Source organism: Carassius carassius, chromosome 6 (assembly GCF_963082965.1).
Source record: "Carassius carassius chromosome 6, fCarCar2.1, whole genome shotgun sequence".
Classification (NCBI taxonomy): Eukaryota; Metazoa; Chordata; class Actinopteri; order Cypriniformes; family Cyprinidae; genus Carassius; species Carassius carassius.
In genome coordinates, this window is record NC_081760.1 from 13,825,281 (window position 1) to 13,849,857 (window position 24,577).

At 36.2% G+C, this 24,577-nt stretch overlaps 1 protein-coding gene across 1 annotated transcript in view; it reads right to left on the reverse strand.

Annotated features, from left to right (window-relative positions):
• Positions 1-22,508: 22,508 nt before the first annotated feature.
• LOC132142399 (glypican-6-like) overlaps positions 22,509-24,577 on the reverse strand; it is a 291,401-nt gene continuing 289,332 nt past the window's right edge. Inside the window, exon 9 of the mRNA XM_059552222.1 lies at positions 22,509-23,177. Coding sequence (XP_059408205.1) covers positions 22,978-23,177 — 200 coding nt within the window. The 3' untranslated portion in view covers positions 22,509-22,977. The remainder of the gene's footprint in view (positions 23,178-24,577) is intronic.

A 24,577-nucleotide genomic window follows, 5' to 3' on the forward strand; every position in this document is an offset into this window, starting at 1 on the left:
GATATTTTATTCATACGTTATGCTACGTCCTCTGCGGAGGACACCAGGAATTTAAAAAGTCCTTCTTTTAAATAAATAAAGAGACATGAAAATGCAAAAACTGATTAAAAAAATAAATAATAAAATCCCCAATGCATTTTTATTTTCTATTCCAAACTTTGTATAAAAAGTATTCTCAACTCTGTTATGAAAGATATAACAGAATGATTTGATATACCATTTTGCTTTATGCAACATGTCAAATGAACTCATTAATGTACTGCCAAAATTCAAATCTTTTTTAATCTTTTCTTGAAGAGCTTCAAAGGGCTCCTCAGAGGACTGTGAAAGATCTTTCCTTCTGAGTTATTTCTATCAATGTTAGGGTTCTTCAGATTACTTATGCACATTTGGGCACTTCTGATGAAAATGCTGAAGACTTGTGACATACATTTTAAACAATTCCCACATTTAGTCGTTTTATTTATGTTTATTTTTCTTCACGAGGAACAAATCCACCTCCAGTCCTACACATTTACAGAAAACCTTCATCTCAAATTGATGATGCTTCTTCTAAAACCATTTTCAGAAATCAAAATTGAAAGCTGCACTAAGTCATTTTTACTTCATTAACAAGTTTGTACTCAAAGAAAAAAAAATTACTTCAATTTAAATCAATTATGTACACTTTAAATTTCAACCCGTCAAATGTAAAGCACAACCACAGTTGCAACAATGGTGCACTAGATTAATAGTGCACCTTTTGTAGTCAGTGGAGCGCATGGAAACTTTGTTACATATAACAGCGAAGTCGGGTTGTATTTCAGCAATGGTCGCACATTCGTTTGGCAGAAGGAGAAAATTCCACTGTGGCGCTGGCATGTCATTGTGTAGATCCGGTTAATGCTGCTTTTGTAGTAGGCTAGCGTTCCAATGCAATGTTAGCCGGGATGTACGTTTAAACAAATAAAAGGAAAAATGTGAGACTACAGACATTTTCCTATTTATACAGTAATAATTTGATAGGAATATAAAGTTTTTTTCAGTCAAGTTTTCTCCTTGGACAGAACACGTAAATTACCATTGACAAATCCAGTTTTAACCGGTTTGGCACAGACTACCAGGTAACATTGACCCAGCACTGGGTAGATAATAGAATGTGATTCGGTTCATCATTTGTATTGACAGTAAAAATTACCCAGCAGCTGAGTTATAGAAAAACTACCCAGCACCTGGGTAAAACATATATAAAACATTACCCAATAAAGTGACCCAACAAACTAAACCCAGTATTTGGGTTAAAACAAATTACCCAGCATTTGTTAGTATGTTTGTATTTATCATGTATTTAGTTATGTAGACTGCTGAATTGTTTCTAAAAATGTATTAGATTTATTGAAAATGTAGTATAAGAATTGTATGGCTTCAGAAAATTACAATTAACTGTCTCAGGTTACGAATGTAACCATAGTTCCCTGAGTAGGGAACGAGACACTGCATCCTCTAGGGGTCACTTTGAGGAACACCTCTGTCTGAAGCATACATTAAAAACACACCAACTTGTTGGCCGGCAACAGCCTCCGACGTCACTACCGGCGTGACTATAAATAAGCACCGGGAGAGCACGTCATTATCTTCTTCGTCTAAAGCTTGCATCCGAAGCATGGCAGGGAGCTAGAGGACGCAGTGTCTCATTCCCTACTCAGGGAACTATGGTTACATTCGTAACCTGAGACAGTTCCCTTTTGATGGAACTTCGAACTGCGTCCTCTAGGGGTCGCTTTGGGGAACAGTATACCCACGCCGCCATGCTGAGGGGAGTGCAGGCCAGAATCAAGTACCAACTCTACCATTTCCATGGGAGTTGCCCCTGGGATGTTTAGACAGCTGTCTGTGACAGTACCCCTTACAGCCAAAAGGCCTAAGCTACATACCCAACTTAATTGTTAGGGCCTCAGCCCAGGGTAGAGCTGAAGGCTTACAATCAGGAAAGATTCCTTTAAAGGGATACGGCTAAGAACCTAGTATTTCTACCAAGTCTTGCCTGTCACAAAGGGGCTACCGCTAGCTTACGCATAAGCTTGCTGAAAGAGCTGTCTCGGCAGCTCTCTAGTAGCAACACCCTGTTTAGATAGGTATCCGAGGATACATAGGTGGAGTGGCGCCCAAGATGAACAGGGCTCTTACCAACTCAAGAAAGGGCACGAAGCAACCGCGCGAAAACCTCACCATATAGGATTTCAGAAAGTGTGCAAAGACTTCACGTGCACACTTACCATAGCATGGATTTTCAAATACTGTTCTAAGGAGGGGCTCTTGTGGCACTCTGATAGAGCAGCTCATAGATGGAATGTTGCATCTCAAAACATTATGATTAAGAGTCATCAACTCGATCTATGGAAACAATACTGGAGCGCTCTGGGGAAAAAACAGAGAACTCTGTCTAAAATGAGAGGAGAACTCCGAGCTCAGAGTAGCGCGCTCATAGGCGACCCTTTTTTGGAAAAAGGGGAGCGCTGCTAAATTACCACGAGAATCATCCAAATAGCCCCTCATGTTGAGGGAAGCGATGCTTGAGGTGTATAAACAAATACACACTGGCTGAATGGAGCCCAAGGAACCAAGGTCTAATCATCTCAAGAAAGGGAATGAAGCGGAGCGCGTAACCCTTATCGTACAGGATTTCAGAAAGTTTGCAGAGTCTTGCGTGCAAACTTACCACTTGTGGATTTTTAGAAACTGCGCAAAGTGTTCACGTGCACACTGACCACCATGTGGTTTTGAGAAAGTACCCAAAGCTTAGCGTACATACTTAAAGGTTCCTAAGCATCGCAGAGGCGTTGAATCTCACGGGAGAGGCAAGCTCAATTTTACAAACCTCTGGCGAGGGGAGCATCACCTGAGGCAGCATATACAAAAAGGCTTCTGTAACTACCACCTCCACTTCCCGCTAGATGCGACAGCACCCCTAAGCAGCCAGGAGACCCCTCGGGGTGACCTGGCTGGACATCCATGAAATTCCCTGCAGTGCTGTGCCAGGCCTGATGATCAAGGAGGCTCCCTCAGAAACCTGTGATCTCAGCCGCCTAATACCGGAACATGAAGCCAGATGGCTGGTGAGTGTTTAGTAAACACTGTAACTGAGGACTGCAAAGGAAACTCACAGAGTTTATTAGTAGACACGTAACCACCAGCAATTTAATAAAGTATATACAGAGAGGGTTACATTTACTCACCCACCCTCCTGCGCTTGAGCCCCGCTCAAGGGGCGCCTCCTTTTAGTCTGGACCATTAGTCAGGTGGTTGCTATGAACATAGAACCATAAAAACATTATAGGTTCAGCATAGGAGACTGTTATGCGAGAGGTTTCCACCTAACCTCAATCAGGTGGAGAGCTGGTGGTTATAGGGGAATTAGGAAAGGGAGGATAAAAGCAGAAGTTAATCCTCTGAAGTCGATTAACACATATATGCGTTATGAGGCTATTTTCTCCTGATAACCTCTTAGACTCCAGAGGGTTAAAAATCCCCAAAGGGAACGAGTGGATACCTCGCTATCACTCAGATTCGGACAAGAACGCTGCCTCGTCTAGATCACACCCCTTAGGTTCTGCTTACCTCCTCGTGACCCACGATTCCTCTTACCCCTGCCCGCAGTTAGGGGGAGGAGCGCGAGTTGCGACACTAGCCTTCTGTGCCCGTCTTTGATCCTCAGATCGAGACAGGCCAGGACCCCTATGTTGTTCGGGCTCAGACCTGGACCTTCGTGGAACGAAGGATCTGAAAGCAGCAGAGCGCGCCTTCATCTCCCTGAACTTCTCAAATCGCCGTCTCAACGGGAATACCGAAACGTTCAGAAAGCGAAACCTGAGCATCGAGAAGAAAGCCTTTTCTTTCCTCCCGATGTCTGCCAGGTTCATCCACAGATGTCTCTCCGCTGCCACCATGGCCGCCATAGACCTGCCCATGGCAGAGGCAGCCTGCTTGGTAGCATGGAGAGATCCGTGGTGTGGCACAGCTCAGCTACCTGATCAGAAAAAGGCCCCTGCCTCTATCCAGGTCTCTAAGCAGATCAGTCTGATATACTTGAAGCACCAGCATTGTGTGTAATAAAGCCACCGCCTGACCTGCTACTGCGTATGCCTTGCCATTTAAGCGAGCTGATTTTCTGAAGGGGCCTAGATGGCAAGGAGGGAGATTAAGAGAGGATGTTTCCCCTGCAGAAAGAAAAAATTTCCACAGATAAAAATTATTTATAAATTATTTATAAAAATTTTAGCTCTTTCTACCAGGGCATTCCCTCATAGCCACTTTCGCGCATCACCTCGATGTCGGCAGATTACTTTCATGCCGAAACCGATGGATGCGAGAAGAAAATGGCATCTTTCATTTCTTTTTAATCTCTGTATGGAGATCATGCAGAAATGAAAGGCTCACCTGAGCTGGAAGGCTATGGTCATAAGGTAATTTTCGCTCAATAACCTCCAGGATCTCGTCCGCCGCCCTTTTTTTTTTTTTTACGAGTGCGAAAGAGAAAGTCCATCTATGATCCATTCAGACAGATCCACCTGTATTCTCACAAGCTCATTCTCTTCCATGCCTCAGCGCGGACAGGTCCTGAACTGCAGGAAGCAGATGGCTGCCTTTTTTTCCCTTTTCTTTCAGAAGAGAGACGAACGAGAGCGGAGCTTTTTCCATTGAAAAAACGCTCACAATGCACGCAGATTGCCTCCTCAAAGACATTTTGCGTGCGTGCTTTTTACCCAAACAAATGACGCAAAGATCGCCTGTGTTATCGGGTGTCAAATAACGCTGACACGGATGCACACATCGTCTAAACGCTTGCTAGTTGTCGCCATGATAAACAGAGAAAGATCGCCCTTACGGGTTCTTTCAGATGCACGCTTTAAACAAAACAGTCAGTGAAGATGAAGAAGATAATGACGTGCTCTCCCGTGCTTATTTAAAGTCGTGCCGGTACTGACGTCGGAGGCTGTCGCCGACCAACAAGTTGGTGTTTTTTCAATGTATGCTTCAGACATGGGTCACGACGAGGTGTTCCCAAAAGCGACCCCTAGAGGACGCTGTTCGAAGTTCCCTCGAAAGGGAACTATGTTTTTTTTGACAAAATCTCACAAAACTTCAAGAAAATGCCCAATTATATTTCATCCTAGTATCAAGAGAAAAAAATATTTAAATAGCATGACAAAAATTACTGAAAAATTCTTAACGATCCTAAAAATTATATTATTATTTGTCCTTAATTTAACCAAGAAATAAAATTACATTTTTAAAAGTATATTATATTATATTATATTATATATATATATATATATAGAGAGAGAGAGAGAGATAGGAAGACAATATTTTTGTCTTTTTTTACGGAGCACCACACATGACAGGCAAGAAAAAATAAATAAATTGTGCGCACGATTTACTAATTCGTTCCCTCAATGTATTAAAATGTGCGCACGATTACTATTGCATTCCCTCGATTTGCTATTGCGTTCCCTCGATTTGCTAAATCGTGCGCACGATTTAGCAAATCGACGGAACGAATTAGTAAATCGTGTGCACAAATTATAAATCGAGTGAACGAAGTAGTAAATCGAGGGAACGCAATGGTAATCGTGCACACGTTTTAGTACATTGAGGGAACGAATTAGGAAATCGTGCGCACGATTTAGCCCACTATTTTTTCCTGCATGTCATTTTCTGGGGTCCGTACTTATTTTTATTTTTTTGTGAATTACAATTTTGCCTGAACGTTCCCTTTAATGGCGAAAGTCACGAAGGCATTATTCATGACTGAACAGAAATGTAGGACTATTTGACATTATGCCTGAAAGTTAAGCCAAAACACAGGATTTCTTTCCTGTTCTCATGAATTAAGGTCAGACTGGGTGAGCTTGAGAGGTTTAGACTCTTGCTCTTGTCTGCGACAAACAACTGAAGCTCACTCAGATGACCCAAGACACTAGATGGAGGTTTCCATGCAAGAAAATCTGTAGTTAAAGTGTGCTTATAAAATAAAGCTGCTCTTGCATGTTTTTTAAGTAATAAGGAGGCAAGGCCCTTGCGGGACTCTCCAGGGGCCTCAACTGCAGGGTGGTAACAGCCCACCGCCAGCGGGGTTGTTGTGTAATTCCCCATGTGTGCATTTGATACATCTTTTCCCTGTCTGTCACTGAAGTTTCTGTAGAAAGACACTCAACCCTAGACTGCTTCCAGACCTCTGGGGCTTTGCAGGTCTTTTTCCAGACATCTCCAGCCCACCTGTTTATCGAATACATTCAGGAATGGGATGGAATGAAAAAAATGTATCAGCCTCAACATTTCTCCAATCTTTTTCCAGTTGTTTTTTTCTACTGCTGTTTAGTGATGCATCACTAACCAGTTGTTTATTTTTCTACTGACATTTCTTTTGACAACATCTGAGGATAAAATCCAAAGATCACTTCCAAAAATCACAAAACTCCCTCTTATTGTTATTGTCCTCAGAGGAACCTTCCAAAGCACGACATGCCTAATATATCAGGATTTTTGTTTTGTTTTCCAGAACAAAAATATCTAAACATCCTTAAAACAAGATGGGTTTTTAGAATGGAAACTGTAAGATGAGACTTCAAGTATTGTTATTGTTAACTAGAATAATAACAGTACCAAAAATTAAGTTGAAATGAAATAAAATGTACATATAAGCTGGTTTTTGGAGTAGTTGGTTATTGCATGTCAATGATGGTCTACCAGCTAATGGAGCAACACACACAGGATGCAGGTATATCTGGGAGAAGGAGAGAGAGAGGTGTGTGTGTGTGTGTGTGTGTGTGTGTGTGTGATTGCTTGACTTCCCTGTTGTGTGTGGATGAGAGTTTGTGCTATAAAGCTGCTGTTAGATCAGTGTGGGAGCCGTGTCAGAAATGGCCAACACTCAGCGATAGCCACTGTTTCCAAATGCTTTCTTTCCTTGCTAAATTCATCCTTGTCCTTCTGCGGTACAGTAATCTCGTGTTCCTCTTTGATCCTCCTCCTCTGGGTTGTGATTTTGTTGTGGTGTTTGGTTTGTTGTGCATTAGTTTCGGTCTGGTGGGTGTTGTGTGGCTACACCTTTCAGAAATGAGCCCTTTTTTTCCCTTTGTTTCCTTTTCCTGTGCTTTAGTTCCACTTCTTTGCCGGAATGACCAAGAGCAAAAAGAAACTTAAATGCATTCTTGCAGCCTCAAACAGATGCAATTGTAATGTAATTACTTCATAAGAAAGTAACATACAAATAAAATATATAATCTGAAATAATATAACATAAAATAGAATATAACATAATATTTTCTTTAAATAAATATAATAAATAAATGACACTGATTTCATATATACTGATTTCAGCCATTTGAGAGGTGGAGAAAGTTAAGACTCTGTCTTAAGTCTTTTCTCACTTTTCTCTGGTGCTTTTATCTTGTCTATTTTGATTTAGTGATAATACATTTTATGATGATAAATAACATCAATATTGAACTTTGCTGTTGCCTGCCCACCGACTTAAATACTTCAATATGTACAGAGATACTGTATCTGTCTGTACTGTTGCACAGCCAATAAATTAAGTCATCCGCACGTTTGCATCTCACACAAAATTGGGTGAGATGTGATTGTCTTCCCTCATAGAAAATCCTCATTTCATTTTAAAGATGAAATAAAATGCACAATCCGATGGCATCACGTTAATAGAAATAATAAACATAAGAAAAATCACCAGTCTAGATTAGATTAGTACTAAATTAAAATAGTCTATACAGTTGTTATTATTATTATTATTATTATTATTATTATTATTATATTTTGCAATGGCTTTATTTGTGATTAACTATGATAACTCTGGCTCCTAGGATTCAAAATAGAGCTGGAACAATACAACGGCACCATGAAGTAAGTCAAAAGCATCATGTATAAAAACGGCAGAACATAAGCAGCAGTTAAATGGCCGTGATGGTGGATGTGCCTCAGTCCCAGATAACAGACACATTAAGCCAGAGAAAGGCAGATACTGAAAGGCAGAGCTAGAGGGAATCATCGGAGTCAAAGCCGCGGTAGATCTGCCATTGATAGAGGCTCCCGGGACTGAAAGAATGGCTTAAACAAATCCCAGGATATCTGGAGTCAGAAAAGTGCAGTCTGATACTGCGCTCAATCCACAAAGCCCAGACCGGCTGGAGCTTGAACCAAAAAGATCACTGAAAATAAGGACGAAAATATATTTATTTCTCTCTATGCATTATAAAATTAAATGTTTGATTCACTTTTCATGCATACACTTGATTTAATTGCTAAAATGCACAACACATTTTAAGAGAATAATGTTATGTAGAGAAGTGCTTTTTACAAATATGCAATCAAACATTTTAATTTATTATGGTATATATGTAAGCTTTTTATTTGATACACTACTACTACTACTACTAATTATTATTATTATTATTATTATTATTATTATTATTATTATTATTATTATATTATTGCAAATAAAGTTTACCTTCTAACAAATATGAATAATATTTTAGGGTGTGTGTAAAACCAATACAATCTTTTAGAGCAGAGTTTCTTAAAGGGTTACTCCACCCAAAAATGAAAATTTTGTCATTAATCACTTACCCCCATGTCGTTTCCAAACCTGTACTTCATTCATCTTTGGAACAAAATGTAAGATATTTTGGATGAAAAGTGGTAGACTTGAGAATGTCCCATAGACTGCCAAATAAATAACAGTGTCCAGGTCCAGGAGAGTATGAAAAGCATCGTCAGAATAGTCGATCTGCCATCAGTGATTCAACCATGACCCCACCCCCCCTCAAAAAAGAATAATATTAATATAGTATAATATTTAATATAACATAAAAACAACTTGCGCTGAAAAACCAGTCTCACAGAGATATATATATATGCGAACGGGAGGAATTTTTTCAATGCCATGTCACTCTGTTCTCGGTATACAGTATGCACAGATATACAAAAACCAGTGGTTTCTCCATGAATCTTTGCTTCAGGCCGTGCCTGTTGCCATGTCAATCAGTGACTCAGTGACAGAGAACTTTGAAAAGGCATTTGCCTGTTGCACTAATCTTTTTTGTGTTGATTGTGCGACTGGCTTTATCCATCCCTTGTTTCATATCAGGTGCCATTTTTTTTGCCGGAAAAAGTGTCCATACTGCAAATGGAGCGACGGCTTGTACTTTTGTCACCAAACCACTTTTTACCAGTCATTGCCCACACTCTGTCGGAGCAAATTCCCACACAGTTCTTCCAGTCATGTTCACGTACAAATGAGTCCAATGTGGCGAGAAGTTGCTTACCTATTTGCACGTTCGTTAAAAGGGCGACAGAAAAGAAAATCCTCCTTAATTTGTCCATCATCAAAAATTTAACATAAACATCTCTAATCAAGTTGGAGAAAAAAAAACTTGATTTAATTTTGTGATGAACTGCTCTTTCACATCCATTGCCATTTGCCCAATATGGTAAGTCACTGTATGATTTGAAAGTGAAATGACACACAGCCATGTATAGTGACCCTTACTCAGAATTCATGCTCTGTATTTAACCCATCCAAAGTGCACACACACCCAGCACAGTCGGGGGTTCAGTGCCTTGCTCAAGCACACCTCAGTCGTGGTATTGAGGGTGAAGAGAATGCTGTACATTTACTCCCCCCACCTACAATTCCTGCCAGCCTGAGACTCGAACTCACAACCTTTGGTTTACAAGTCTGAATAACTAACCATTAGGGCAAGATGATTTGACACTAGAATCAGTGCTAATTGATCAGCAGTGCTTTGTACACACATAACAGAAACAGTCTTTTTAGCGCAGGGTATAGAAATAAAGTCTCACCTAAATTGTGTGGTTTCTCAGTTTTGGCAATCCAATGAGAGATAATGAACAATGCACGAAGAGCCCTCTCATTCACCATAGCGGCTTTCTGTAGTAGTGACTTCTGACCACAGCTCCTGTAGTTTTTCCTAGAAAAACTCAAGCGGTTGACTACTGATTCATTTTTAGTTTAGTCATAACCACATAACCACAGTGAAGAATCAAACACGCGGCATGTAAATTATCCTAGCAACGATTTTCACAGGTGTATTTATTTTATTTTATTTTTTGGTAATGGACTAATTAAAATGTTTTTCTGCATTATCTTGCAATATTCACTATAATAACTTCACCCCTTGAGCCTACAGGTATTTCCAAATGATTTACATTTTAGAGAAGTGATAATTTAGGTTAATGACTAGTGTAGAATACCCCTGAATATACAATGCAGTGTCAAAAACACTCTTAACACAATAAATCTATGCTTCCTTTTGCAAGCCAAGAACATGTACATGTACACCCAAATCTTTAACACCAAAATAAGTAATAGCACTCCTCCATGTATGTTTAATGCCAGTTCTTTTGTTCCTCAAAAGTAGCAGTTCCTCGTCTAGTGAAATGAGCCAGAGGCAGACTAGAGTTCACCATGACAGGCCTGTCAGGCAAAAGTTTAATTGCTATTTCTCAGGCTGAGCGATCGCTGAACCACAGCTTTCAAAGGCCACTATATTTAGCGTATCACCTCGCATTCCTCCTGCTGCTGCTACTCTATGGACTTGTTGTTTTAACCCTCTGGAGTCTAAGGGTATTTTTGGGGCCTGGAGAAGTTTTGTCATGCCCTGACATTTGTGCTTTTTTCATTTTCTTATAAATATCTAAATGGGTAAAGTCTAATCTCACTGTAATCAGCACAAACTGGGCTATAATAATATGTGAAATGCATGCATGTACATGATTGTATTTTTGAGAAAAAAAAAAATGTTATGCGTGGTTAGTGAAAAACTAAAAATGTTAAATCACTTGAATAAGGCCATAAAACACATAAAGAACGATGGTTCCCGGGATTTTTGAGAACTGGAGCTTGTAGCCTAGAATTTTTCTTTCTAAATGATGTGAAAATCATCTTGTTTACTCACTTACAGAAGACATGAAAAACAGACATCGCGTTGTTTTCATATGGATTACTTTATCACAGACAAAGGCTGCAGACAGCACACCTTGTTTGTTATCTTTATTTTATAAGTGCACAAAGTTTTGTTGTTATTATGTCTATATCCAAAAAAAGTAGACCCTTTACAGATTCGATTGATGTATTGCTCTTATCTGTACGATTAAAACTGAAAGTGTAATTTAAGTTCTTTTCGGGGTTATCAGGAGAAAATGACTCAAAACGCGTATCTGCGTTAATCGACTCCAGAGGGAAATCTCAAGTCACTTTCATTATTTTATACAAAACCGCAAAATACCTTGTTTTAAAATATCTTAAAATAATAATGATAATAATTAATAATAATGTCATAATAGTGAGTAAATTATTTAGATTTTGGGGCTAAAAATGTCACGTATGTGCCATGTTTATGACTTAACCTCTCTTGACCTCTGGCACTTCTCGCAGTAAACCGTTAAATTCAGTGGAGTTCAGATTAGGTTGCTTTACTGCTGGGATTAAAAAAATTAAATAACTTAAATGTACCAAAGCGATTGAGAAAAACTGTAATAAAAAGCAATAGCAAGTTTATTTTGGATGTTGCTTATCTTTGTGATCCTGTTCATTTAGAGTTAATTAGTATTCAGTTCCCAGATCCTCTGTGATGTTTTCCTGTTTGCCTGTAGTTGCTTTTCAGTGGTTTCTCATCCAACAGGAGCGGCTGTAAGGGAGAGGGTGGAGGGGGTGGAGGTTTTGGGACACACAGCGAGTCTGCCATGGGAACAGGACAGGAATAATGGAAATCATTCATGAGCAGCTGCGGGAGAACTGGAGGGTCAGGACTGTGAACTGGGTTAAACATGTTTCACACAGGTGAAAGTAACAGTGGCATGTTTCAGATATCAACACAGGGACATCCTGTCTAGAAGGTCAGAGGACCAGCAAATAAAAAAAGAAAAAAGAGAGACAAGGTTTCTGTTAAAAGGACAGTTACCGCATTACTGCAACTTCTGTCATCATTTACTCACCCAGACAAGTGTGCGTGTCTTTGTGTGTGTAAATTTTTTTTATTTATTTTAAAAATAAAATGGGGGGAATCTCATTATTTTCTCTTATACACATTGGCTACAGTTAATGGTGCCCTTTTATTCAGTACTTTTTGCAACCTCCTTTTGCCAAGATAACAGCTCTGAGTCTTCTCCTATAATGCCTGATGAGTTTGCAGAACATCTGACAAGAGATCAGAGACCATTCCTTCATCCAGAATCACTCCAGATCCTTCAGATTTCCAGCTCCATGTTGAAGCTTCTCCTCTTCAGTTCACCCCAATCATTTTCCATAGGATTCAAGTCAGAGGATGAGATGGCCATAGCAGACGCTTGGTGTTGTGCTCAGTGACCCATTTTTGTTTTGAAGTTTGTTTTTGGATCGCTGTCCTGTTGGAAGGTCCAAAATTAACCCATTATAAGATTTATTTATTTCGCTTTTTTAATCTGTTGGTATTTGGTTGGCTCCATGATATCATCTATCTGAACAAGATGTCCAGGACCTCCAGTGGAAAAATTAAAGACAACATTAAAGATCCAGCAGTATATTTTATTTTACACAATGGGTACTTTTTTACCCCTGTGTGCATCAAGCCTGTCTTGAGTGTTTGCTGCTAAAAATCTCTCTCTCTCTCTCTCTCTCTCTCTCTCTCTCTCTCTCTCTCTCTCTCTCTCTCTCTCTCTCTCTCTCTCTCTCTCTCTCTCTCTCTCTCTAATCCTTGGAGAGTCTTTGACCACTAAAACTATCCTTCTCAATTTGCTTTAAGACAAAATTAAACACATATCCTCTTCCAGGCAGGTTTGTAACACTTTCTGAGTAAATCATGATTTATTCATTAAGTATTTTATTTATTTTTGAGTCTGAGAAATGCTGCTCTAATTAGATTGTATCATCTGATTATAAGGTATATTATAACTTTTCAATGAAAACATTAATAATAATTTTCACATATAGTAGCTTATTATTTTGGATAAAGGACTTGAATTTTAGCTGGCAGCAGTTTAATGTCTTAATGATGGGTTTGTTTCTTACAAACACACAGTTTTTCACTTCAGAAAACATTCATTAATGGACTGTGAGTCGTGTGGATTACTAATGGATTACTGTGATGTTTTTTATCAGCTGTTTGGACTCTCATTCTGACGGCACCCATTCAGTAAAGAGGATCCACTGGTGAACAAGTGATGTAAAGCTAATGTCTTCCAAATCTGATCCCATGAAAAAATGAGGAACTCATCTTCATCTTGTAGGGCCTTTATGGATGCGTACATTATCAGTAAACTTTCATTTTCGGGTAAAATATAGTAATAGTTTAATTTTTTTTCACAGGAGTAGATTGAATTGCTCTTTAACTACTATACGTACATTATAAGAAGTTTGGTAAGTTGCAACCATTTGTGTGGTGGCAGTTTTACTGAAGCACAAATGAGATTTGATGGCTAAAATGAAGGAGAAAATTACAACACATGAGTCACATAAACCACATGGTGCCTTTTTGTGTATTTATTTATTCATTTTTTTGGAGTTTGACAGCTTCAGTCTGCATTTGCTTTCACTGTAATGGAAAAGTGCAGGTTGGAGATTCTACTGAAAAGAAAGAAAATAATTTTGAATGTCATGAGTACATTAAAGAATCACTTTTGGGATGAATATTCCCTTAAAGATGTCTCACCTTGTAAAAAAAAAAAAAAAAAAGTTGCTTTTCAGTTGCTTTTCGAGTAGCACTTTCTGAAACAAGAGCACCTCTCAATTAATAGTCAAAGTCAGTTTCACCATACTATTTTTTTACAGTCTTCATTCACAGGATGATGATAGCTTTTTGCTTTTCAAAAGCTAAACTTATTCTCCAAAAAAGTAGGATCATGCATACTGATAACAACCTGTCTTTGAGCTGCCGTAGAAGTGTAACAGCAAGTGTGTACCTGCATTCAGAGAGAAAACTGATCGCTGTAGTCATTCCAAGGCCTTATGGTTGCATTCAAAAGTAGTTTCTTTGTACTCGGCTAAAAATATTGATGACAAACTTATTAACTGATATAAAAAGATACAAATGCTATGATTCACCAATCATTGTCATCATTATAAAGGATACTGGTTCCTTCCACGGTTTCCTCCTCATCTACTCTCTCTATCTCTCTCTAAAAGATGCCCTCTAAAAGATCCCCTAAAAAGATGCTTTGGAAAGATCTTCAAAAAAATAATAATGAACAAATCAAAAGCTGAATGCTGAGAGGAGACTATTAGATAACTATTAACTATGACTTTTGCCTTAAAAAAAAAAAAAAAAGGTAACACTTTCTACGAAGCCCGTATTTATTATGCATTATAAGAGTATTCTTTAGGCATTATAATGAATACTCGTATAATGCATAATAAATACGGGCTATAAATCTAATCTTATGTTGATTTATAATACACAATGAACACAATTCATCCAGTTAACTAACATTTAATTAAATCTTCCCATAGTTATAATGTGTTATAAGTCTCAGATCTTGCTATTGTTAACTTGTTAGTCAACAAGGGAAGTCGTGGCCTAATGGTTAGAGAGTCGGACTCACAATCGAAGGGTTGTGAGTTCGAGTCTCGGGCCGGCAGGAATTGTGGGTGGGGGGAGTGCATGTACAGTTCTCTCTCCACCTTCAATACCACGACTTAGGTGCCCTTGAGCAAGGCATCGAACCCCCAACTGCTCCCTGGGTGCCACAGAATAAATGGCTGCCCACTGCTCCGGGTGTGTATTCACAGTGTGTGTGTGTTCACTGCTGTGTGTGTGTGCACTTTGGATGGGTTAAAAGCAGAGCACGAATTCTGAGTATGGGTCACCATACTTGGCTGAATGTCACTTCACTTCACTCGTTACTTTACTTAAAGCAGACAAATATCTCTTACAACAACAACAACAATAATATATATATATATATATATATATATATATATATATATATATGTATATATATATATATATAATATATAGCCAAGCAGTCAAGTTCAGATATCTGATCAGATGAATGTGTCGATTGGCGCGTTTGATTTTTAACTATATTCATTGTAATATCAGCAAGATAGTAAGATACTGTCAAGATATGAGATTCATAATCCGTTTTAAATTAGGTGGATTGAACAAATTGTTTATTACATGTTATAAATCATAAACATAAAAGTTATAACCACAAACAAGTACGTTTTATAATGTATTATAACTGTTGTTATGATTGTTTATGAGACAGAAAGACAGAACATACAGTATGTGTTATATGTTATGTTATATGCTATATGTTATGTTATATGCTAAACATATAATATATGTTTAGTATATGTTTAGTATTGGTAGGATTAAGGCATCTAAAATTTGGTCATGCTGAATAAGGCATTAATATGTGCTTGATAAGTACTAAACAGCCAATATTCTGCAAGCTATTAAGGAACTACTTAAAAGTGAGAATTGGGCCTTAAAATAAACCCAGTTTACAATCAGACCCCATTAACTAATGTTGACAAATGAGACCTAATTCTAAAGTTTTACTCAGATTTGTGTTAGATTTGGATTTAATATGTTTACCTTGAGAAAATTAATAGGTTGTTTTTTTAAGAGTCAAATAATGCAAATGGGTGTTGATTCCACATGTATGCTAATGAAGGGTACTGTATAAGCTTAAATAATAAATAAACAAAGAGATTAACCTATATTTTATTGTTCATCAGTTAGTGTTCCCAGAAATAACTGTGTGGCAATTGCATTTTATTATTTTATATATAAAAAATAATAATAATACAAATAATAATCATTATATTTTGTTATCAGAAATGTAAATTGTGAGTTTTGTATAATTTGATGGTGTTTTTATTTTGTTTATTATTGTAAATGTATGGTGCAGTGAATTGTAATAAAAGCTTTGTTTGATTAATCAACAAACATTGCTTTATTTTACATATTTAATGATGATCAGATGATTCTGCTGGTAGTCTTTCATCTCTTTCGACTTTTGCTCATGGTTTCAAATTACAAATCAAAAACTTGATCATTTCTTCAAATCAGTCTGACCTCCACCTTGTTTTCCGTGTATCATACAAAACAAGGACACGTTTATGTGGAACAATCTTCCGTTGGGGAAACATCCCTATTTAAATTCCCTATTTAAGAACCCATTTGGTTTGTAAACTCTAATGGGACTGGAAAATTGAAAACTCGGATTTAATTTTATTACGCGTTCCCTTATTTCCATGGGAATTACTGTGTCTCCAATATCCCTGTGCTATTAGCTGTAAGTCAAAGGCCATTCCCAATTAGTCTATAAATGAATAGTATTATGAAACTTTGTACATTCTGCCCTTAATACCCTTAATATTTTGCCCTTCCCTTTTTACCACCCACTATCTCTTAAATAAATTAAGTCGGCATATAAATGAAATGGAAATGGGTCTGTTTTTAAAAAGGGAAAGGCAGCAGACTTGGCATGCCATACATGTTAAACCCGGAAAAATCATTGAGGGAAAGCAGATTGCAGTCAGAAACACACTGGGAATCATCAAACAAGTGCAGAGCTCGAATGGGTTGCCAAGTATCTGTAACTCCTAATTAAGTTATACTTGTGTTGCCTTACAGCAACAACTTAATGCATGACATTTTATGAGCAATTTATTTTAATATCTAACGCAATTTTTACTGTCAAATGTGATATTGTCTTTCTGTAGACATTACTTCTCTTCCCAAACTGAGTGATCTGCCTAACTAGACACAGGTGCACGGATATGTGGGAGTACAAAGCAGGGCTGAGTTTCCCAAAAGCTTCGTAAGCCTAAGAAGTTCGTAAAAATGATCGTACGACTGATCTTAATATTACGGTCTGTTTCCAAAAGCATCATAACTTAAATTTATTATAATATGAGCGACTATGCTACGTCTGTGTGTTAATATTGGAGACATAGTAATTCCCATGGAAGTAAGGGAACGCGTAATAAAATTAAATCCGAGTTTTCAATTTTCCAGTCCCATTAGAGTTTACAAACCAAATGGGTTCTTCATTGCACATGCAGGCTAATGAATTTCCATAAAGGTTGACATTACTCTACAATCATCATGTCCAATGAGTTGCAATTGTTTAAAATGTTATAAACGATTGTTTATTTAAAAGTTGACATTACAGTAAACTTTAAAGCCATTTAGTACAAGATACTTATATTAACACCAGTAATGTAAGGTTTTTGAGTGTTGAGTTTTCGGTTAAAGTATAGAGAAAATTAAAATGTTTAAAAGCGCAGTAATGCTCATTTGGTGAAGTGTCCTGGGTTTTTATTATTGCATGTAATTTGATTTGGTGGATCCACAAGTAAAAATAAGCATTATCATCAATACAGTATTATTATAACACTAATTAGAGACATGTTCTTGAAAGGTTTTGTGAGAAGTTGGAGAAATTCACTTACAGAGCTGAATACAAAAACATGATATGATTGTGAGAGTAGCTTCAATATAAGATGACCTCTCCTTGAGTTCAAAACTCTCACAGAATATCATCTATGAGCGAGTAGTGTAAAATAACCAGTGGCAAATGTTCATTTGAAGCAGATCTCAAACAACAGCCATCCCCAAAAGTCAATTTATATACGGAAATACTGCATCTTAAAGACCATTTACACTTGGCTCGGGATTATTTTAAGTGTTCATTGTCAAAACTAGTCTTCTGAAATGTTAGTTTAAGTTTCTGACCTATTGGGTACACCAATGCACACACACACACACACACACACACACACACACACACACATATATATATATATATAACATTTTCCAGCCTAATGCAGTGCAATCAGCAGGACCTACTCCATATACAGTACTGTAGGAACAATTTACTCAAAGGCTTCCACTATGAACATGCATGTGCAAAGATGTTTTATAATCACTTACAGCTAAGGAAATGTGTCTAAATTGATCACTTTGTGCCTGCATGTGCACATAAATCTAATCTAAATTTGAAATTGAAGGTTTGTCCAATGTTTTTTTTCCATGACAAGTGAAGAAATCACATCAACAAAGGCCTTGGTTTCCAGTAAATTGTTTTGAGAGAAATGGTTCATGAAAATTGGAATAGGTGGTTAAAGCAGCATTGCAGCACAAATATATATTTATAATTTAGCAGAATTGTGTGCAATGAGAGAGAAATACTGGATGCTGTAACAATATTGGAAATAAATATGGTGAACACATCTTAATGTGTTGTTCTCGCTGACTGTGCAAAAACAAACATAACGTGCAACCAAATGATGGATTTTTCTAATGAATCAATTGGTTTGGATCAGATGACACACTCATTCACCGAACCTCAATTTAATCACGTTTTATGATCTAATCACACATGCTTTTTTTAAAGATGTCATTTAATTCAGCTCACCCATTAAACCATAAACACTTCGTAGGCATTTAATTATTCCTTAAAGCTTGATTGATTTGATCACATCAGCGTTTCCATTGAAATCTGGTTTGACCCGCAAAAAGAATGGATCAATGGTGCATGATTAAATAAAGATTGCATGAGTGTTACCAGCATATATTAAAATACCTTTAATTAATGATTAACTTCATTACTTAAATACGTGATGAAAGTTTACATGCACACACATAAATGAAAACAATTTATTTTTTCATATAAAAATGTTTATTTGCACCCCTTCATTACTTATCTGTATATAAGATAGAGTTAAAAAATCCAAATATGCAACCCATTTAGTACTTAAAAAACAAAAAACAAACTGTAAGGCATGTCTGCTTGCACGACATAAACGTCGCATTAAAAACTTCACGTATGGTAGCTCAAAGCAGCGTGCTTCAGTAGGAACAATGTTCACTTTCAGACAACAATCTTCTCAAAGTATTTTCAACATATTTGACATGGCTTGTACTTGATTTTCTCGTTTTGTCACGCTTATGAAGTTCTAATTGTGGAACACAATTTCAAAGTGCAATGTGGAACAAGAAAATAAACTCAAGAGTTAATTTGCTCTGAGTGATTGGATCTGGTTTGTATTCATCAAACACATTAAAATATAAAAATTAAAAACCATTTGTCCATTTGACAGAGGGACATCTTAGTCTTTGCATCCTCCGAAACCATTAAAATAGGCGATACTGTTGAATCGATATCATCTCCACATGAAAGAGAAAAGCCAAATACATTCAGACCACAGGTAGAAACACTCAAGCTATTAGGAAAAGTTTTACATGACATGCTTCATCTTCAGTTTCTGACAGGAGCGCACAAGAAAGGAGGGCAATGAACAAAAAAGAAAAAAAAAAAATGTTTTTGCGCTAATGTGCCCCTTTGTGACCTATTTAGCTACCAGCCCTTTTGGGACCCTCAACCACTTTGAGGCTTTTCAATTGTGTCTTCCTTGCATCCACATCTACCACTTAAAATCAACATAAAATGGCCTATTCTACTCCTGTAATTTTAATTTTCAAGGAGGAAAAAATTATTTTAAAATTATTTTTTTATTTAGTCCTCATGTTGCGTTCCCATAATTTTCTGATTTCTGATCTCAGTTGTTGCACAAACATTGCCAAAATGATATGCTTTTTCTTACATTACAGTTATGAATTTGTACTTTAATTTTTTCACATCTATTCAAAGCATTTTCCCATCAGTTTAGTTTAGTTTTCATTAATGTTCATTTATTTTTAATTCTTTTTGGTATTATTATTATAATTTTTTATTTATTTTACTATTTTGGGGCTGCCAGAGTTAGTTCATTAACTATCATTAAATCTAATGAGTTGCAAATGTTGTAATACATTATCCCCCGGTTTCACAGACAAGGCTTAAGCCTAGTCCTAGACTAAAATGCAAGTCTGAGTTGTTTCAAATGAAAGAAACTTGTACTGATTGATCTTAAAATATATCAGTGCCTTCGTTTTGTCTCAAGATGCACACCAGTAATGTTTTTTCTAAGGCATGTTTATAAAAATTACTTAAATGTCCTAATTGAACTATGGCCTAATCCTGGTTTAGGCTAAGTCCTGTCTATGAAACCAGGCCTGTGTGTTTTAAAGGTTTTAAAGGTTGATCAAATGTAGAAAAAGCTGACACTATACATAAGACTTTTAGTTGACAGTTTTCAAATAGATAAAAGATAAAATAAAATAAACTATATGAATAATTTACCTCTCTCTCTCTCTCTCTCTCTATATATATATATATATATACCCTGTATATATATATATATATATATATATATATATATATATATATATATATAATTTCTTGATAATTTTGAGATGCATGAGCTGTGAGGCCTATGATCAATCAGTTTAAAAAAACTGTATAAAAATACAAAACCTGCGCTAACTGAAAGGAAAACAAAATTGATAAAAAGATTAAATCCTAGATTAGGTGATAATAGAGCAGAATTATTTTTGACTGGGAGCACCAAATTAGGTAAAAGATTTTCAGCTCAACACAAGGGCTAGGAACATGATATAAAGCGAACAGGGTTCAGAATCTGACATCATGTTGACTTTAAGACACAGCCGTGTGATCGACCTTTCCTCAACATGCCCTCTCTCTTGGCTCACTGAATTTCTCATGTTCCAAAACCCACCGAGGTGCTTTCTGAGCCTTTCTGGGAAGACAAAAGTACCCAGGTACACAGTCTTCTGCTGTCTGTCCTGCCTTGAAAACCAGGAGCAGCGGAGCATCGCCAGACTCTCTCTCTCTCACTTCCATATTTCATTTTTTTTAAGCTGTTTGTGTGTCTATATTCCACATGCCACCCATCCTCACTGATACTTCAATTCAACCTTCACGCATCTATGTGAAGAGGACATTAGAGCATCTTTTAGCATCTTTTCATTTCAATGTTGAAAAGAGTGTTTTAGCAGGCGGCTTTGAACATAAAGAACAGCTTTACAGCTCTGAATGAATATGCACGGTGTCCTTCCATAAACGATAAGTTGTTTGGAGAGGCTGTCATAAAATGATACATTAACACATGCCAGCATTCATAACGGGAGGCCTGAGCCATTAAACTGGTAATTCTGTCAATGTATAAATCGGATTTGAATTGCACTGGATCAAATCAAGAAAGAGTCCTTGTAACATTCATAGTGACTCAAACTTACTGGGGCTCATTTGTGAAACATGAGCATAACAGATTTCTGTGTAAATATTTCATATATATATATATATATATATATATATATATATATATATATATATATATATATATATTTAAATATATATATATAATTATTATTATTATTATGGAATTTTAGGAATTTACTCACTCCAGACCAACAATTAACATCTTATGAAACCAAAGATTGTGTGTTTGAAACAAATTCATCAAGACTATTTTATTGGACTATTATGAAGGTTTTATTTTTTTTTATTTTAATTTTTTAATCAGCTGTTTGGACTCTCATTGTGACGGCACCCATTCAGTGCAAAGTATCCACTGGTGAGCAAATGATGTAGTGCATTTATTTCCCCCAAATCTGTTCATAATGCAAATAAAAAGAATCATTTTGTCGATATCATTATATTAAATAGATGTATTTATATATTGCTTATTTACATGCAGATTTAATCTGTAGTTTCATGAATGAGGCCTGTTGATTCAAAACAAAGTAATTTTACAAATGTACACATAAATGTTTATAAACAAAACACTGATATGTTAAGCTACATATAAAGAAAAAAAAATAATAATAATAATAATAATAAATGTTGATGAGTAAATGAGGGTTGTGCATACATAATTGATTACAATGAGACGAATATAAATGAGTGTCAGGAAGATGACTCAGTCGGGTTTATCACTGGCTTTTAAATACTTTTTGATAGAGACTGTCCCAAATCACAATTACATATGGGGCAAAGGAAATGTCTCAGTAAGAAATTTCAGACTTAGGCAATTTTATTAGTCTGAATCAAGGTCGAAAAACAAATATTTGTAAAATAAATTAATGAATTTCCTCCAAAAAGAGCAAACATTTTGTTAGATTTTGTTAGATATGCGCTTTTGAATAAAAGATGCTAACTGGTAAAGCCAAAATATATAATTATATTAGAAATATAAATAAATCTTTCTCTGTAAGAAAACATTTTATATATTAAAATTAGGATCATTTATTTTGAATTAAGCAGGAGCAGCCCTCTGTAAAACCTGACCTTCATGCTTACCTAAAACCATCTAAAGTCTTACAAAAATGACCTTAAATTTCCATTAGCCTAGCAAAAAAATTTAAATAAATAAAATAATGAAAAGAAACAAACGAAAAAAATGATAAAGCTTTACAATTGTGTGAAATCACAAGTTACTCATAAAACATTTACTCAGGACCTTCCCATGCATTCTCACAGTGGTACATAAACAAGGTGATTTATATCGTTTTTTATTGTCTCTTTTTCTTTATAACGTCTCTTTTATTTTATTTTTTATTTTTTTATTTTTTTATCATACAAGGAGTATGTAGAGTAGGGGTGAAACATTAAGAAAAAAAAACAAACAGAAAAAACTACCAGAGCGTACTTTGGCGTCTCATTTATGCAGTATAAAAGGAAAGCAAAAATATAGATTTTCATATTTTCCCATTCTCTTCCAAAAAAGTAAAGCAATCCCATTTGCATGGCGACCACTTTTCACCCCGAAAAGTTCGTTTTTCTCTTAAATTCATTTAGAAATGAGAGGCCAAAAGAGAAGCTGCTTCCGATTGCACCAAGCATTCTTTGGAACAAGCAGGATGCAAAGGTCTTTGCTCGCTCTTCCTTCTCCTCACACCTAGCTATTTAGCTTGCCCCCCTTTTTCATGGGTTATTTCTTGATATTTTTTATTACCATTTAATTTTATTTTTTTGGAAAACGTCCAGTCCAGTTATGGAAAGGCTAAGAGCGCGAGCGACACTGCGTCTGTCTCAAACGTCCGTGTGGCTGCGTGCCGCCTACTGCCATTATCTCAGCCACAGCAGCAACCATGTGAGGGCCGTTACTGCCGCTAGTAACTGCAACATAGGCTTTTGCTGATGGGCCGCCTCATCTGTTGGTGGTTGCGGGTCGCTTTTGTCTGCTTCCAGCACCGGGGGCTCTGTGTGGACCACTTCAGGCTCAGTCGTGAAACCACTTCCACTGCCTGAGCCACTCTCCTCATCACCTGACATAAAGAAGCAAAGCAAATTACTGAAAAAAAAAATGCAGGTTCAGTACAATGAAAAATTGGTAAATAAAAATATTAAGGACAGTCAACTTCGGTGTCAAAAAAATTACATAAAATAACAAAATAACAAAAAACAAAAACAAAAAAATAAATAAATAAATACATTTAGGACTTACATTTAGTTCTGCTAGTTTTCACTTTTTTGGAAACCTTATAAGTTAAAATGAATAAATGAATGAATGAATCAATCAATCAATTAATGAAAATAATGTTTATATGTTATGCTTTAATTGTGAAATATGACAAAAAGTCAAATATTTTCACATATTATCTATTATTGTTTTGTACTAGTATGTAATAATAAGAATTATTTTTATTTTTATTTTAACATTACATTTTACATTATATATATATATATATATATATATATATATATATATATATATATATATATATATATGACACTTAATGTTATTATTATTTAATTATTAAAAAAGGCTAAATTATTTAAATGATCATTTGTATTTTTTGTTTATTTTTTCATGATTTCTATTTTTTATATATTTTAAAAGTTCAATTACTACACATATATTTTTTATAAAAAAAAAAATATATATATATATAATTTTATAGAGAGAGAAAGAGAGGGTGTGTGTGTGTTATTAGTATTATTTGTCTCTTTATGATAAATCACTTGTGTTTCTTATTTGTAAGGGCTTAATGATGAAAAAAATGATGCTATTTCTTTTTTTTTCTTTTTTTTTTAAATACATATTATAAATTGCTAAAGTTTACATTATATATCATTATATTTTATTATTTGTTGATTTCTGAAATGATTTGCTGATTTCTTGTATCATTACTTGGTCCTCATATAGGTTTAGAGTTACTCCAGATCAAACATAAATTGCACCTGAGGACGTAAATATTCCTGGACCATTTAGCGTCATATGTGACCCAACCCTCCATTATCATAATTCAGCTTCCTGTTGTTGTCAGTCGCAACCGGTTTTATGTTTCTGACAGACGCGTGATCTCATTTCACTGAGTCTGGCAGAGGGTCTAGACTGCGTATGATGTTTTCTAATGCCGTCTTATGATTAATGGAGCTGGCGGCCGTTTGAGGGGTAGGCGGGCCTCTTTACAGGGAATATCACATGCTGGAGAGCTTTTGCATCAGAAAAGGGTGTAAATGTGCATGCCAGTTTGGGCTTATTTTTACCTGTGCAATTCAATCTATTTTCATCTATGCATAGATTTGAGAAAGCCAGATCTAGGTTGAAACCAAAATAAGTGTCATTAACGGAATATATGGTTCATGACTTAATGCAATCTCAATCCTTTTCACCTTTGAGCTGTTTGTGTACCACAATATTGCATTGAAAAAATTAAAAATT